The 17,355-nt window shown below is 48.9% G+C and overlaps 1 protein-coding gene across 7 annotated transcripts; it reads left to right on the top strand.

The window, feature by feature from the left end:
• Nucleotides 1-1,595: 1,595 nt before the first annotated feature.
• FBXO46 (F-box protein 46) lies at nucleotides 1,596-16,138 on the top strand. Of its 7 annotated transcripts, none has more exons than XM_088139791.1 (3): nucleotides 1,619-1,678; nucleotides 6,510-6,591; nucleotides 9,910-16,138. In XM_088139791.1, exon 3 carries the CDS (start codon nucleotides 10,005-10,007, stop codon nucleotides 11,997-11,999), a length of 1,995 nt encoding a protein of 664 aa, XP_087995917.1. In that variant the 5' UTR covers nucleotides 1,619-1,678; nucleotides 6,510-6,591; nucleotides 9,910-10,004; the 3' UTR covers nucleotides 12,000-16,138. The 7 variants fall into 7 exon arrangements, with proteins under 7 accessions (XP_087995916.1, XP_087995921.1, XP_087995917.1 ...); XM_088139793.1 differs by lacking the exon at nucleotides 1,619-1,678 and adding an exon at nucleotides 4,835-4,909; XM_088139792.1 differs by lacking the exon at nucleotides 1,619-1,678 and adding an exon at nucleotides 4,916-6,314.
• The last annotated feature ends 1,217 nt before the right edge of the window (nucleotides 16,139-17,355 follow it).

The raw sequence follows: 17,355 nt of genomic DNA, 5'->3' as shown, positions 1-17,355 counted from the left end.
ACTTTTACCATGAGATGTAGGGCTGGTGCCCAGCCTGTCTGGCTTCCAACAGGGGTTGGACCAATTCATGGAAGTCCTGGAGATCAAGGGCTCTTAGCCTTGATGGCCATGGGACTGCCTCTGAAGGTCATCTGCTGGGAGACTCGTGGGCTTCCTTGGGCAGTTGGTTGGCCACTGGAAGAACAAACTGTTGGAGCAGATGGGCCAAGGGTCCAATCCAGCAGGACATGACTCATGTTTTTATGTTTCCAGATGCCCAGGTGGGTGGACATGTTCTTAATAGTTATCTGAAACTTGACAGAATGAAAGCTATGCACACATCCACACCCCTGACATATCTTCTTATTTGGAGTGTTCTTGTGATGCTGTGATCCTGGTGGACGACGCGTGATGATTGAATTCCAAATCCTAGATTGGATCAAGACGATTGGAACAGTGGTTTTTAATGGCCTTCCTGCTGAATGAATGAATTTGGGAGGGGAAAATTCCCCAAACTAATCAGCCAGTGGAGAGAGGGGACCTTGCTTTAATTTCATTGTGGAGGCTTCCAGAAAAGGCCATCAACCCATCCATGCTTTGGTTTGGAAGGGCATGGTTGAGAACATAATGGTGCCTTAGCAGAAGTATACAATTTGGGGAAGTAACGCAAGGCAGAAAAATCAGGACAAACCTTTTCTCGTAAACCCACTGGACTTGATTCAGTCTTATTTCTGAAAACCTTGGAACGTTTTTGTACAGTACAACATTATTTTACTTGTGACTCTTTTTCTAAAACAGATCACTCCTTCAACCCAGATGTAGTGTGGGGGAATTCTGGGAGTTGAAGTCCACACATCTTAAAGTTGCTAAGGTTGAGAAACACTGGTATAAAGAGTGCTTTATACCCTCTTCCAATCTTATACTACATACAGAGTTTCAGAATAGGGCAGTACAGTACTGGATTTTAGAAACTACACCCATCCCCCCAGCCATTGATAAGCATTAATTCCAACTGCAAAAACGGGTGCGTAAAGCACAAAACAGTAATTTAATTTTCATTACTGATGGTCTGTACCTTCATTCATACACACCAAGTCTTTAAAGATACCTGGCCTTAACGTGATGTAAAAAACGAAGGTGATTCTGCCCAGAAGACAAAGATCCATTGTATCAGACCTTCCTTCCTTCCTTCCTTCCTTCCTTCCTTCCTTCCTATTATTCAGTTTCTATACTGCTTACAAGACCCTCGCCTAGAAGTCCTAAGGCAGCTTTAAAACGTCGCTGCTCCATTCAAGGGGAGGATGCACTCACTCTATGCTCAGAGGTGCAGAATTTTTAACCTGAAAATGCAACTTCCAGAAAGAAGCATGCATTGTTGCAAAGCTCCAGGAAAAAAAAGGGGGGGTTCTATTATTCTATTAAAGGGGGGCTAGGTTAGGAGAGAACCCCCTTTCTTCCAAAAGGCTTTTCTCCCCTTCTCAACTGCAAAGCTGCTCAAGAGGCGCCAAAGGCAACCGCAGAACTATAACTCCCAGGAACCTTTGCGACTCGGAATTCCGAGCGGAGGAGCCAATTGGGCGGCTGGTACGGAAGTGGGCGGTTCGAGGAGGGACGCCTGCGCAGTGGGGAACCAGGAAGTCCGAGGACTCGCTGCTGCAAAGGGAGAGTGGTGGTGGCGGACGGTCCCGGTACGTGGAAGGTAAGAGGCGGGGAGGGTCGGCTGTTGGGGGCCAGGGGTGCAAATGCATAGGATGTTGGGGGTCGGAAGCTCAGCATAGAAATGGTGGTGGGGGCGCGAGGAGATCGTGGAGCTGATGGTGGGGGTCAGGGTTGCCAACTTATTTTCCCAGCCCTGCTCCTCTGCTTCTTAGCAGCAGCCCCAGGACGAAGAGGTTAGAGCTGCCGAGGCCTTTCCTGCCAGAAAAGAGGATTAAAATGAAAGGGAAAGTTTTCCCCGGCTTCATTTCAGCATGCCAGGTTGCTGCTGCTGTGAAAGGCACAGGAGCAGGGCCAATCAGAGAGAAAAACAGGTGGCAACCTTTCTTGAGACAGAGAGGCCACCTTCTTCTGCCTCCACCAGAGCACGTTCAAATTCCCTTGGTGCAATGGTAATGGTCTTTGGAAAGTGTATCCCTGGATGGGGTGAGTTTTGCAGAGCTGTTGGCAATTCCGGGTGTGTGTGTGTGAAGTTTTGGAGAGGGGCTGCTGATCTTGCACCGACACAGCAAACGCACAACAGCTTTCTGGCTTGGCTTGCTGTAACTCAAGGCCCATAACGCAGGAGCAGTGTCGTGGTTTATGACCTGGCTTTCCATTGTGATTGGGGAGGAAGGAATGCAACTGAGTCTTGAAACCCAAATTTTGGGAGCTCTGCTTTCTGGGCTGGATCCAGCCCTGCCGTGGGAGCCCCACTGAAATCAGTGGCCCTTGGTTTCAAGTCTCCCTGCTAAGTGGAGGCACGATCCCAAAGGCCGATTCCAAGATCCTGAAGCATGTGACCTGCTCCACATGCTTGGTCCTGACCCAGACATGACAGAGGACTAATAGCAGAACTCTTCCAGGCCAGTTTTGGGGCAGGGGTGCTCTGGGCTGTACCTTCTCCTCCCTTCCAAAGACTTAGGATAGAATACAGGGAGGGAGGGAAATATCTATCTATCTATCTATCTATCTATCTATCTATCTATCTATCTATCTATCTATCTATCTTCCTTCCCTTTGTTAAGTACAGGTCTTCAACTCTGTCCCTGCCATTAACATTACCCAGAGCACCTTAACTGCTAATGAAATGCTTGTTCTCCATCCTGCCCTGACAAGAACACGCTACCGTGCCACTGCAAAGGACAGAGGCCACTGGTAGTCTCAAAAACAATTTAGACGTGCTTGTGAGTGCCTGTGCCTGGGAGCACTCAGTTCTAGCCTGTGTCACTTTCACCTTGCTTGTGCAATCCAGAACAATTTTACAGCCTTTCAGCTTTCTCTTATCTCCTACGATGTTCTGCGTTGGTGAGTTACACAGGCTAATTATACGGTTGTGGATGTTAAGTTAATCATAAACATTGCACTTGGCAAGAAGCCAGCAGCCACTGAGAACGGCTTGACTTTTAATCAAGCAACGCAGCAGTTGTGCGTCTCCCGGTCCTTTTCTCAATCTTACAGCCCCGTGGCCAGAGAGCAGGGGCTGAGGTTTCTGTCGTTAAGGATGGCATGGTCTAGTTACGTGAGAGTAGGCACCAGGGAACGTAGAGGAATTTTCTTCTGGGTCCAAGGTTGCACTGAGTGTGGACTGAGAAGTCTCTGGTGGTGACCTCTGTAGAATTACTCAGCACCTCTCTCCTCCTTTGCAATATGGCTGTTGCATTTGCCTATCTGTATGGATACTGCAGAGGTGTTTGAGATGATGTACATCTGCCCTTCTCACATCTCGGGCCTTCCAGATGTTTTGTCCACATTGCCTGGGGTGATGGAAGTTGATGTGGGAAAGGTTGATGTGTGAGAAATGCCTGTTTAAACACTTTAAACAGGATTGTACATTTACTGTGGTTCTGATATTCCTCTTTGCATCTTAATCCCTTATCTGCCCTCAATTGGAGTGACAGTTTTCAAAAAGAAATATAATAAAAAACAGGAACATCACTGAACTTTGGAACTCAGGGAACAGGAAGCTGATTGAGGCAGAGAAAAAACTCTGATATATCAAGAGAAGGAGGGGAATTAATCTGAAGTTAGCTATAACAAATACCTTACTAACCTAGAAATACACATTAAGATGTGTATTTCCTAAGTAAGATGCTTGCCTTAAGAATGATAGAAGGGAGAGGTAGCAGATCTAAAATTAAGCAGAAACGAGAAAGAAATGTATTTTAAGAGCACTGTTCTGGTTCACTTGCTTTTGTACCTTAACTGTAGTGTGGCTATTATCACAACAGAAGCACCCACTCTCCTTTAAGTGAAAAAGAATTTCTGCTTTTGAGCTACCTGTCTAAAGTGTGAGCCCATTTAATTCTCTGAAATAGCCCACATGTATGTGGAACACAGGAACTGGCCAGAAATAGGCATCTTCAAATGTAATGAAACTAAGCAAGATTTCAATTTTTGGACATAATATACACAGGAACTCATGAGATCAAAACAGAACAAAAAAGACACAACGACTTTGTGGACTCTTTAGTTCTGACCTACTAGATTTCTTTCATAATGTTTTAAATTGAACATCAGAGGGATAATATGCATTAATTCCCCCTCCAGAGAAAAAGGTGGAAGCAAGGATCAGGTAGTTCCTCTTCCTTGATATCAGGGGTAAGGAAATTTTATGTGCACAGATGTTTTCAGCACTTGCATAAGTCAAAGCTTGTGTGATCAGACTGTCGGCCTGTTAAGACCATGAACATTTAAACATGTCTTCATTATTTTCCTGAGTTGGGAAGAGTTTGACATGTTTGGGTGGTCAGTGAAGGTAGGGAACCCACGCTACAGACGTTGCCTTGCTGCCCAGCTGAAAGGTACCCCCATTTCAAAGGGGCAGCCCTGGATAGGGTTTAAGACAGAATTCTTGGTGAGCCAGTGATCTCTGGTTAATTATTAAAATGACAAATAAGTGAAAGTGAGTGTGTCCAGCTCTTTGAAAAATAAGGAAGTTACCAGCTTCCTTAAATCTTAGGTTAGGAATCCGCTTGTTTCTGAGCACTGCGGGTGAAAAGGAACCACAGAGTGTTCGTGGACTCCAAACTCATTTTGAGCTCGCAGGATCAGGAAGCTGCTCGAAAAGCAAATGCCATTTTGGGGTCCTGCACAGCAGCCAGGCATCCAAGGGGCAGGAAGAGATGGCCCTGCTGCATTCTGCCTTCGGCGTGCCGTGTCAGGTTTGCAGTTCCTCCTCGTAAGAATGGCGACCGGCCAACAGGAGCGTTGTTGGAGAGGTGCCACCAGGACGGTGAGGTTGGACTGAAGAGTGGGCTGTTTTGAGCTTCGAGGGAAGAGATGCTAGCAGGCTTCGGGTGGGAAATGCAGGGGAGCAGATCTCGGGTGATGGATTGATTGTGCCATCAAGTGCTGGCTTTTAGTGGCCAGATAGCTTTGTCCAGGATGACCCCTCTCCAGCCGGGCCCTTCAGGTCTTCCAACAATGCCCCACTGTGGAGGAATGGGTGGTGAAATTGACAGATCTTGCTGAGGTGGATAAACGAACGTCTTTGATGAGAGAAAAGACACTCTCTACGTTTATGGGTGACTGGAAACCTCTTATGGCCTTTCTGCGTAAAAAGGGGAAAAAATGGTTTATGGTTTTGATGATTGGGCAGGACAGATAGAAAGAAGAGTGGTATGATGTAACTTGAGAGAGAAGTTAAAAGATAATTGTACTTATAACTGCTGGGAAGACTGGAAGCCACTGCTTTGTATCTTTTTTCTTTCCTGTTTTTCTTTAACTTTTTTTCTTTTCTTACACTTTTTGCTTTCTCTTTGCTTTCTTTTTTCCTCTTTTCTCCCTTACTTCATATTAGTTTGGATTCGTTTTTATCTCCTTTTTAAAACGTTCGAATAAAAATTGTATACGGACGGTCTTCCAACAGTGCCCCCACCCCTGCTTTAATTGAGTCCCTCCAGCATCCTCTTTATCCCGTCCTTCCACTTTTCTTGGATAAAGAGAAGGAGATTTCCAACAGTGAGGCACGTTGAGGAAATAGCCTGCTTCTGACAATGGGGGGGGGGCTTTGTTAGTGGGGAGGGCTGTGCCTATCCGAGTTTGGCTGAGCTTCAGCTCCCAGCATGGGATTGCAACACCCAGAATTCCCAGCCAGCCAGGGAAGGCCAGGCTAAATGACCTTTTAGGGAACCTTGCGGCTGATGGTCACCGGTGGGTATTGTTAAAATGCTTGGTGAGAGCCGTAGACTTTGGCTAGGTCAGGTGTGGGAGGGGAGGGCAAATTCAACATTCAGGGTGAAGCGATGCTGAGAAGGGAGCTGCGGTGCGGCCCCTTGCGGTGCGAGCCGGCTTCGTTCCTCGCTGCTGGTAGGAATTGCACCTCGGTCCCTGGCTGGCTGGCTGGCAGTGGGGATTTAAAGGGAAAAAAAAAGGAGGGGAGAGGCTGAAACTCTGCTGTCATCCATATATGGGCATGCCCCAAACTCGGCTTTCTGATTGGCTGCTCGGCCCCATGCATATGTCTGTCAACAAATGGCTGAACTTGCTGACGGGTTCTGTGTGTGTGTGTGTGTGTGCGCGCGCGCGTGTGTTGGGGGGGAAGAGTTACAGCCTGGTGCATTAAAGGCCCCTATTGATTGCAGGGGGGGGCATACAGGGGCCAGTGGAATGGGGCTGCTGGCCCTTTAAGAGATCAGGTAGTGCGGGGCAGATCCATTTGGTCAGGAGGAGGAGGAGGAGGAGGAGGAGGAGAAGAGGAGGTTCCTGGGGTTGGGAGCAATATTCACACTCACCCCCCCCCCACTCCATCTTGGACCATTCCCTCCCCCTTTCTCTCCCTGGGTTTGCAAAAGGACCTGTGGATTTAAAAAAAAAAAATGATTATTTTGCAGGCCTCCAACAGGGATGTAGGTTTCAGGGAAGGCCTCCCGTAGATCAGACGCCCCTCCCCTTCCCTTGGCTTTGGGGTAACAGGTAAGAACGGGGGAGGGGGGGAGTTTGTGGGGACGGATGAAAGGAAGATGGCTTAGCTGGGAGGAGGTCTTCAGCCTGGGGAAGAAGAAGCATCCTCATTATTATTATTAATTAATTATTATTCTTAGTAGCAGTATTATTATTATTCTTGAATGCTTGTTCAAGGCAGCCGGATTGCTTCGTGTGAGTGCTTGCCCTGCTGCTGGGGACGGGGGTGATTGCAGGGGGGTCTAAAGGGTGGCCGCTGCGCAGGTGGGGGTCCCCGACGGCTCTTGCTGGTTCCTCCTGCACACCCATCCTGGACAGGGCCCCTTGTGTAAGACCTGGTGTCTTTGCACAATCAACAAGTGCACGTGTGACTTGGGGGGGGAACCACCACAATGGCAAGCCCAGCCCACTGGATGGGGGGGTGGCATTCCAGCACGCCCTTTCCCTCACCCCCGGCTGCCTCCTGCCCACGGGTCCCGTCGTGGGTGGCTCGGCGACTTCCTCGGGCCGGTTCCCAGGCTGTCACCCACCTGCCAGGCGCCTCTCGGTGCCCTTCGTAAAAGCATCAGTGGTTCTGAACCGCCGGGCTCAGCTCTGGGGGGCGGCTGTGGACGGGCACCGGAGCAGCCGGGCTGTAATTTGAGTGGGAAGGTGTAGCGCACGCCATTCCACAGATGCACGGCTACCGAAGGGGTCTATCCACGCGCTGCCCGGCGGAGCAGGCCGGAGTTTTTAAGAAAAGCAGGCGGGGGGGCAGGAATCTATCGATGCAGCCCCCTCAGATGGATGAGCAACGTTTGCCTGGATTCCCCAAGTTCGGTCGAGGATAAACGGTGTATTCAGATCTTCCACGGGATTAAAAGCAGTCCTGGAGATCTAGCCTTGGGTTTCCCCAGGAGGCTAGCCCAGCTTTTCATCAGGCTGGCTGGGGATAATGGGAGTCGAGTTCCAACACACCTGGGAAGTGCCAGGCTGAGCAAAGCCCGCCTAGTTCCCTGGTGGGCATCTGTGTGTGCTTTTCCTTTCTTTTCTTTGCTTTGCTTGCAGAACCCCCCGACCCCCATTTTGAGTCTTGGCTCATAGGTGTTTATGATTGGCAAAAGCAGATTTCCCCTCCTTAACTTTCCTCCTCAGCTCAGGGCGTCCTTTGCTCCAGTTTCATTTCCCTTCGGTTGATAGGAATCAAGATTTTTTTAAAAAAAAACTCTGGGTGGAAATAGGGATGAATAGACCATCCGCTTGGTTCTCAACCTTGGTGTCTTGCTCTAATAAACACACTCTCTGCTTCTAAAACTGCGAGTGCAGAGAGAGAGAGAGAGAGAGATTTAATCCTGTCTCATGGCTGCGAGTGTTTTCCTGATTCACAGGAGAGGAATCGGTTGGGATGAACTGGCCCCGGGGTGCGTGTCGTCCAGGTGCCAGTAGGAATTCCAGAATCAAAAGAAATGCTAACTTACATTGTGTTCCCCCCCGATTTTTTTTTTTTTAAAAACCAATATCTCGGAGGGCTTTAAGAGATGAAGAAAATGTGTTCTTATTTATTAGTTATTGATGGTGCTATGTCAGTATTGGTAATAAGAATTGTTATGGGTGCTCTTTTTCTTAGAGCAGTGTTTCTCAACGTTGGCGACTTTAAGATGTGTGGACTTCGACTCCCAGAATTCCCCAGCCAGCATGCTGGCTGGGGAATTCTGGGAGTCGAAGTCCACACATCTTAAAGTTGCCAACATTGAGAAATGTTAAAGTTGCCAACTTTGAGAAATACTGCTTTAGGATGTGTGGACTTCAGCTCCCAGAATTCCCCAGCCAGCATGCTGGCTGAGGAATTCTGGGAGTTGAAGTCCACACATCTTGAAGCTGCCAAGGCTGAGAGATTGTCTTAGAACAACCCTTTAAGGTAGGCCAATGCATTCCCATTACTGCAAGGGGGTGGATGAGGCAGAGACTGAGCTGAAGCTGACTACAGCCAGATGGGGAATGGCACCTTCGCGCCCCTTACAATGTGGCAACAGCAAAGGGGCTCCGCTGTGTGTTGGGTGGTAGCATCCTGGCTTTGCTCTAACGCCAGTCCTGATGTGCCTCTTGTGTTGGCTTGGCATGCTGCATCATTCCTGCAGTGCTTCAGCGGGGGCCACCCACGTGGTCCTTTGCTTGCCCTCCCCACTGCCTTGAAATCGGATCCATAACCTTGGCGTGCTTTCTTTCCTTTTGAGGTCAGAGACCCAGAGTAAATTACGCAGCGAGCCGTACTGAACTTGTGCTGGCTGCTGGGAAGCGAATGGGGGTGGGGGCTGAATCTGTTCAGATGCTTGGACGATTGATTGATTGATTGATTGATTGATTGATTGACTGATTGAATAAATGTATAGAGCTGCCCATCTACCAAAAGGAACGCAGGGTGGTGAACAAGAATAAAAACGCAGTGCAATGACCAGAAACCATTAAAGCAAAGAACGACAACGTTGAGGCCCCAATAAAATTGACATCCATAGATCAAAGATGCCAAGTCTTCACTGCCTTCCTGAAGGCCAGCAGAATCGGGGTGAAAGGCAAGGAAAGCTTGAGCTGATGGGGCTCTACCTGGATGGTGAAAGAGACAAGGGAGCAGGAGAGATGCTGGTGCAGGATTTGACAGCTCCAGGCACTGTCTGGAGCCCCATTGTAATGTTTTCCTTTTTGCTGGCACCCTGAGGATAGACACTTAAGGAACAAATAAATAAAACAGGAACAGGAAATCATATCTAGCTTTAAGGCTTATAGGGCACAGAAGACAGTTTAGAGATGACATTTTTGGTCAATATTATACGGACAGTCCTCTACTTATGAACTTTCGAGTTATGAACTTTAGCCGATATGAACAAACCTGTCCGCAATTCCAGTTTGCGGCATGCTGCATACGTACGCTTGGCAGTACCATCGCACGTTGGGAGGCATGTTTTTTATACTTGGCTGGACTTATGAATAAAATGAACTTATGAACAGCCTCTTGGAATGTAACCTGTTTGTAAGTAGAGGACTGTCTGTATATGGGGGCAGAATGCTGTAGCAAGAATCATGGAGGTTCCTAGAATAACTTGCTGTATGGCATTCCACCGTTTGGGTTTGAGTCGGGCACACAGCAGCACCTTAAAACTTTGCTGAAGGTTACTCAAGTGCTTCTGTGCCATTAGCACTAGAAACATCATGATTCCCCCTCCCCCGAAATGGAAAGTAAGCTCTAAGGTAGCCGAACGTCGCATGCAGTCCTGTGCTTTGCAGACAGAATAAGAGTCTTAACTCTGCATTTTGCCCACCTGATGGATGATCTCTGTTTGCCTCCCCTCCCCACAGATTACTCCAAGGCCCTGGGAGGATCCACAGGAGCAGCCGATCATGCGCTAGAGGGGAGGGCCGTCCTTCCCCCTCCCCTTGGCCATGAGAGCGTGATGGATCAGAACGCCTTCTCCCACATCCAGCTGTGGTGCCCACGCCCCTTTGGCACCTACTCCGAGAACAAGCCGTGCCGTGGCACCCAGGGGAAGAAGAGTTTTGGGGACTTTGCCTGCAAAGCCAAAGAGGAGGAGGGGGACAGCAGCGAGCTCTCTTCGGAGAACACCCCCCCAGCCCCGCCGTCGCCCCCGCCCCCCCCAGCAGCCTCCTCTGGCCCCAGCCAGGTGGAGGAGGGCCGAGTCCTCTTGGACACCTGGTATGTGATCAAGCCGGGCAACACTAAGGAGAAGATCGCTTTCTTTGTGGCTCACCAGTGCAGCACTGGGAATAGGGCCAGTGCCATGAAGGTCAAAGGGAACTGGGGGAGCGACAGCTCCAAGGCGAAGCGCCGGCGGCGGTCCCACGACCCCACCCGGAGTAAAGCCTGCCCGGCAAAGGCCAAGGACGGTGGCAGCAAGGAAGCCGAGGACGTTTGCCTTTGGCCGGAGTCCCACGCTGACCCTGCGGGCGGAGACACCCCCGACCTGCTCTCGGTAGCCGAGATGGTGGCCTTGGTGGAGCAGCGGACAGCGCGGGCGGGGCAGGGTTACACCAGGCCGAGCGCACCGCCGTCTCCGATGGTTTTCGTATCCACGGAACAGGAGCAAGAGGAGAACGGGGAGAAGAAAGCACCAGCCTCCGGGGGGGGCTCGGACTGCAGCCGAGTGGCCGAGGCGATCGCCCACTTCGAGTCGCGGGAGCGCAGCGTCGTGTGTCAGAATGGCCTCCGGAGGGAGTCCTCCGAGTGCGTGGCCAATTCCCAGCATAGCCCTGGTGAAGTCCGCATCGCCTTCCGTATTTCCAGCAGCCGAGACCCCCGTTCGCCCGCCGAGAGCGGCTCCATCCCCCGGCCCAACTGCATGTTCATGAGCTGCGGAGGGTCGCCCACGGGCAACACGGCCCGGGCCAAAGACAAGATCACCTGTGACCTCTATCAGCTGATCAGCCCTTCCCGGGATACCCTTCCCAACAATGTGGACTTCCTGTTGGCGAGTGCCTCCCCCAAGGGCTCCGACGGATCCAGCCGCGAGCCTTCAGATATGGAGATGACTTACCGAGAGACCCAGAACAGCTCTAGCAAACTGGACGCTATCCCCGAGGATGTCCGGGCATCTGCGGAAAAGATGGGAGGCTCCCCAGCCTCCACCACCAGAGACTGCGTGTCCGGCTTCCACGTGGATGTGGTGGTCACGGGCGTCGTGGACCAGTGTGTCTTCTTCGGCAAGGACAGCACCAAGAACATGAAGGAAGAGACCGTTTGCTTGACGGTTGGTTCTCCAACCCAAGAAGGGTTGTGTGCGTCTTGCGATGACCCACCACCAGGACAGCTCTTCTTCCTCCACGCTCAGACACCTCGGCAGGAAGACAGCCGAGACACGGACAGCGCATTCCTGGACTCCACCAGTGGTGGCGAGGGCGGGCTCGAGAGGGCCGACGGGTCAGGACTGGAGCCATCCGTCTCAGATACCTCCTTGTGCCGCCTGTACCGCCACGTCTCCCATGACTTTTTGGAGATCCGCTTCAAGATCCAACGGTTGCTGGAGCCTCGCCAGTATATGCTGTTGCTCCCTGACCACATCATGGTGAAGATCTTCAGCTACCTGCCCACCCAGGCGCTGGCGGCCTTAAAATGCTCCTGCCACTACTTCAAGTACATCATTGAGACGTTTGGCGTGCAGGCCACGGACTCCAAGTGGAACCGGGACCCCTTGTATCGTGACGACCCCTGCAAGCAGTGCAAGAGACACTACGAGAAGGGGGACGTCTCGCTCTGCCGCTGGCACCCCAAGCCCTACCATCATGATTTGCCTTACGGACGCTCCTACTGGATGTGCTGCCGTAGAACGGACAAAGACACCCCCGGCTGCCGCGTGGGACTGCACGACAACAACTGGGTGCAGCCGTGCGATATGTTGAGAGAGAGGGCAGCCCGGAGGGAGGATGGGAGGTGAGGGGCTTGGGGAGGGAAGTGGGGGCAGAGAAATCCCCCCTTCTCCCCTTTCTCTCCGGTCTTAGTTCTCCATGGGTGTGCAAGAGGGTGTGATGTGAGTGCGTTTTACAAGAGCTCTGGTGTGTGTGTGTGTGCGTGTCTTTTAAAGAACTGCTCAATCATGTTTGCAGGGTTAGGCTTGGTTTCTGTCTCCCTTGCCCTCCCGCTCCACACGAGCTGCAGAAGGAAGTTTAAGGGGGGGAAAACCCCATGTATTAAAAAAAGAATAAAATTTATGTACAAAGAGCCACAAAGCCCCTTTTTAAGAATATATATCGTTGGTGAACGGGAGGAGAGCAAGCTCCTGGGTCTGCCAGTTGCTGTGGCTTAGCAGATTTGGGGAGACGGTGCCAATTTCTTCGTTATCCTCTAAAATCAGAAATGCAGTTATCCTGTGGGGAACGCGAGTCTGTCAAACACATTTCTAGCTTCCTTCCCTGAAGAATTTTTTCACTGGGATCGGGGAGCTTACAAATAACGGGGGGCATCAGCTGACTGTCGAAACATGCGTGCGTGAGTGGGCGTAGGAGAATCATCCTCACTGGGTGTATTTTTTTCAGTCTGGTGTCAAGCCTGCATTTCTGCTGCAGTTGTCCCCCCCTCCAAAAATACTACTACTTTGGGATCTGCTTCCTTCTTGTACCACTAAAACTTCCGCCCTCTTGGGGACCGACTGTCTCAGGGTCATCCGAGGCTGCCGTGATGGTGGAAAAGGTCGCCGGCTTCTTTCCTAAGCCAAAAGCACTTTTTTCTCCGGGTCATGAAAGGGCAACTGTCCCCAGTCCCACGTAACCCCTGACTGTCCTGGCACGGCCATCTACAACATACGATCGTTGAGAATTCAGTTGCTTTGCTATTCCTGGTCTGCTCTGCCCCACCCTCCAGTCATCTTGCGAGTAAACAAGACTTTGACCCCTATCTTGGGTACAATTCAGCTTTCCTAGCCTCCCCTCCCTTCGCTGGTTGATTCTCTTCCGTACTGCAGGCTCGCAGGACTGCCCTGGGAATGCTCCGTGCTCACGTCACTGCATTTTTGAAGCGTTCCTCTGCTATCACCCTTGCAACCCACCTCCTCTAAATCAAAGACCCGTTCTGTTCCACGGCAGTGCTCTGGGGTCCTCGGCTTTTTCCCATATTTTCCCTCGGCTCCTGGAGGACACCCCAGTGGCGTTTCCTCCTTCCCTAAGCCGTGTACCCGATCGGCTTGGGAGGAATAGCATGGTAGAATCTTCCAAACTCAACCGCTTTGTGAACTGAACGAAAAAGGGTGTACTCTCCAAAATGGCCAATATGTTAATTGGAATTTCCAATATGGCATTAAACCCTACCGGACTGGTTGGGCAGCTTAACAGTTTGAGCTTGCAAATAAAGCCATAGGATTGTCTTCTGAGCTTGCTAACAATCCCGTGGATTCAGGGACATGTGACTTCATTTCCTGGCCTCTGTGCAGAGATCTTCACAACCTGATTCATCTAATGGTGTAAGCTAGTGGTTGTGGAGGAGCCCTATTGTCTAGACCAGTGTTTCTCAACCTTAGCAACTTCAGGTGGACTTGAGTGGACTTCAATTCCCAGAATTCCCTAGCCAGCATAGCTGGCTGGGGAATTTTGGGAGTTGAAGTCCACTCATCTTAAAGTTGCTAAGGTTGAGAAACACTGGTCTAGAAACTGCTGTACTGCCTCCCATCCTGAGGTCTTCCGTCAGCCACCTCCTCATGGTTTCTCATCTTCAGAAACTCACTGTCTTCTCTTAGGACTATGAGCTTTTCAAGCTCCAGATCTACAGGGAGCCTGGGTTAGACTCCATTAGTTCTTCACCACAATATGACTCAATGGTAGTTGGGTTGCTTCCCTGGTAACCATAAAAAGGGCTACTCTCTAATTCAGTCTCTGTAGACCCTCCTACTTCATCCCCAACCTTTCCCACACTGTAATCTTCATGAGAAAGATGGCTAAGGAAAGGTTTGAGTTCTTGATCCAAAGGTGGTAGGAAGGTAGGATGTGCACCAAGTTACCTATCTAGGAAGACCTATTGACCACTGCTAACTTGGTTGATACTTGGAGACAACACGGAACCCCAAGAGCCGTGGGCTGGACTGGAAAGTCAGAAACCATCACAGAAGAAGGCAGGGTCAAACCACCTCCATGCTGGTTCTGTAGTAGTGTCCATACAGTCCCCAGGAGCCCAGGTTGATCTGGCTCTCACGTCAAGGGATCTGACTGTGGTTCCAAGCTTGTGTAGGTCCATCCTCCAGCCACCTCTTCCACACTATTCTAAGCGTTGCCTCTCAAAATGATCCTTTAGCTCAGGGCTGGGGAATTTTTTACCCACAGGCTAGGATACTACCCCTAGTAGGTTCTTATTTGACCCACCACCACCCATGGAGGAAGAGGATGCCCAGCTCAGTGGGCCAAAGCAGCTGGATATTTTATACTGAAGGCAGAGTGTCTAGGGGTGAAAAAGGCTATGGCGTTTCACTGAAATATTGGTTTCTCTTAGTTCCCCTGCCCCCTTACTCTCACCCTTCATCGCCAAGCCTCGCTGCCTCTCCTCTAACGTTGGCAAGAGCGGGTGATGCTTAGGCGACAAGCATGCTTGCTTCTGAACGTCTTGGCTCGTAGCAATTCTCGCAAGCCACGTTCTTGACCTGCGATCCAGTGTGTTTTTCTCCCTAATCTTAGCCCTTAACTTTTTCCTGCGCACCAGAATTCCCACAGTTTGGCTGTACATCTGCCCTCCCCTCCCATGTTGGGTTATTTCTAGCCATTTCATCTTCTCTCCAATCCCAGGATTAGCACGGTTTCCCTTTTGATCAGATGCTCATTTGCAACTATTTGGCATCAACCACTTCTTTGAGGCTGGCAAATTGGCACTGCTCGGGGTGGGAGGTGGGGTGTGCGTGTCAAAGCAGAACACTTTTCCTCCGGTCCTATTCCCGCTGGTATTTATAAGCCTGTTTGTCTGTGTACATGTGTGACATTTTGAAAGGAATGTCAAGTGGAGAAAAAAAAATAAAAGAGCAGGAAAGAAAGTAAGACTCGCTTTCTGATTTCTGAAGGAACCTTTGTCCCTGTTTGTGTTCACTAACAAAGAGGTAACTGAATTAGTGGACACACCTACAGAGTGCCCAGTTGGGGAACCCTGAATTAGTAACACAGTTCAATCAAACGGGAAAAACAGAATGCATTATATTTGTCTTCCCCAAAAATATAAATCTGAGATCTGGGTGTTTTATTTTTTTAAAGGGCTAGGCTTTATAGCTGCAGAGACTAAAGCTTTCTGGGTTCAGACAACCCGTCTGCATAAAACATGGTTTGATTTCGGTTTGCACGTTGTATGAACGTGGCCTGAGGGAAACTTTGAAGCATCCGAGATGGTATGGATCAGGACCCAGCTAGCCGTAGGAGGCGGCACTTAAAGAGAAGCAGTCTCCAATCTCCATACCCAGAAAGCCAATTTTTGCACAAAGATTGTGCAATGCAGTTAACGTATGGCAACTGTTTGTTACGTGCATAATTATGGATGTAACATATGGAAAAAATGGTGTCCCTTCCAAGTTTACACGAGGCAGTTCTTACATAACACGGGGACTGTTTTTTCATTCCTTTAAAAAAAAAAGGACTTTGTAGCCTATGTAGGAAAAGAATTTAACTGAAACTAGTCATTGCAAAGGGAAGATAAATTCCCATTTACTGCAATGGAGGATTTCTTAAACTTCCTTCTACGCTTGCTGGAATTCAAATAATTGTCATCTCTTTGGAAAGTTGTTTTTAATTTATTTATTTTATATACATACCCAGATGCTTGCCTTCCTCCATCTGTGTGTATATGTCTGTGTGTGTGTATGTGGAGTAAAACTTAAGTGATGTGAGAATTAGTTCTCGCACAGAAGAAAAGAAGTCGATGTCAGATCTGGCTGTGACTAAAACAACTTAATATCAGATCTGGCCATTAACAACACAAAAGATAGAGAGACATCAGGCCTCTCACCCACAAGAGGGATACAGAACAGGGGATAGCTTGCTTTTGATACACAGCAGTCCCTGGAATTCTTTTATAATGGCTTTGTAGTTTTGCTGCAATAAAAAAATTCTCAGAAGTTCTGGATTCCTGCCTGCCTGCTCCTTGTTTTCAGTCCCGCCTGCTGGGGAGAAACCTTCATCGCTCACCGCTGCTTTTGCAGCGATGAAGTTGCATAATAAATACAGGGAGTCCCCAGGTTAAGAATGCCCGGTTTACAGACGACCCACAGTTAAGAACGGAGCCTATTGTAGCAAAATTTGAGTTAAATACACAATGATTCCAGTTAATTATACAGTAGTACTTATATAGTATTATACCATAATACCGTTCCGACTTACGTACAAATTCGACTTAAGGACGGATCTCAGGAACGGAACTCATTCTTAAACTGGGAACTCCCTGTACAGCAGTGTTTCTCAACCTCGGCAGCTTTAAGATGTGCGGACTTCAACTCCCAGAATTCCCCAGCCAGCCATGCTGGCTGGGGAATTCTGGGAGTTGAAGTCCGCACATCTTAAAGCTGCCGAGGTTGAGAAACACTGCTGTACAGCAATAGCTTGTGCAGCCTCTGTAAACAGTGAGAGAGATGGAAATAAAGATGTATTATGCAGAACAAAGACATTTTGAATTTGCAAATAAACCGGGGAAATGGTTGGCCTATAAATTGCGAAAAGAAAAAGAAAAGACAACGAAACTAAAGTTACAAGAAGGAAATACTGTAATAACGGTTAATGTAAACGTGCAAAAAGTGTTTTACCAGTATTCTCCTCCTTTATATAAAAGTCAAGAATTTCCTTGGAAAAAGTAGATGGATATTTACATAAACAGAATTTACCGAAGATCACAGAGAATCAGAGACAAATTTCGAATGGGCCTATAACAATAAGGGAAGTTTGTGAAGTTATTAAAAAGATTGAAACAGGAAAGGCAGTTGGTCTGCTGGCCTCTTACTATAAATGTTTTGAAGATGAACTTTTACAACCTTTACAACAAACAATATTTTATAGAATGGAAAGATTTCCGACAGCTGGAAAGAGGCTAATATAGCATTAATACCTAAAGTGGCCCAGGACCTGACTTTAACAAGAAATTATCGACCAATATTGAATATTCAGTATCAGTATTGAATAATGACTATAAATGGCTTACCATGATTTTGGCTGAAAGGTTGTAAATTATTTTACAAGACGTTATTCGTGAAGATCAGGGTGGGTTTCTACCTAAAAGACAATTACAAGATAATATTAGAAATGGGTTGGATTTAATGGAGTATTTGGAGCAACGCAGTGAAAAAC

Source organism: Python bivittatus, unplaced genomic scaffold (assembly GCF_059951505.1).
Source record: "Python bivittatus isolate LINGU-HERP-01145 unplaced genomic scaffold, Pbiv_v1 ctg000310_np1212, whole genome shotgun sequence".
NCBI lineage: Eukaryota > Metazoa > Chordata > Lepidosauria > Squamata > Pythonidae > Python > Python bivittatus.
Note: the sequence above shows the minus strand (reverse complement) of the source record. Positions and strands in the feature narration are given on the sequence as shown.

Bases quoted from the DNA above. Each gene is read 5' to 3' on its own strand.
- FBXO46 (XM_088139790.1), top strand. From the start codon at position 10,005: ATGGATCAGAACGCCTTCTCCCACATCCAGCTGTGGTGCCCACGCCCC.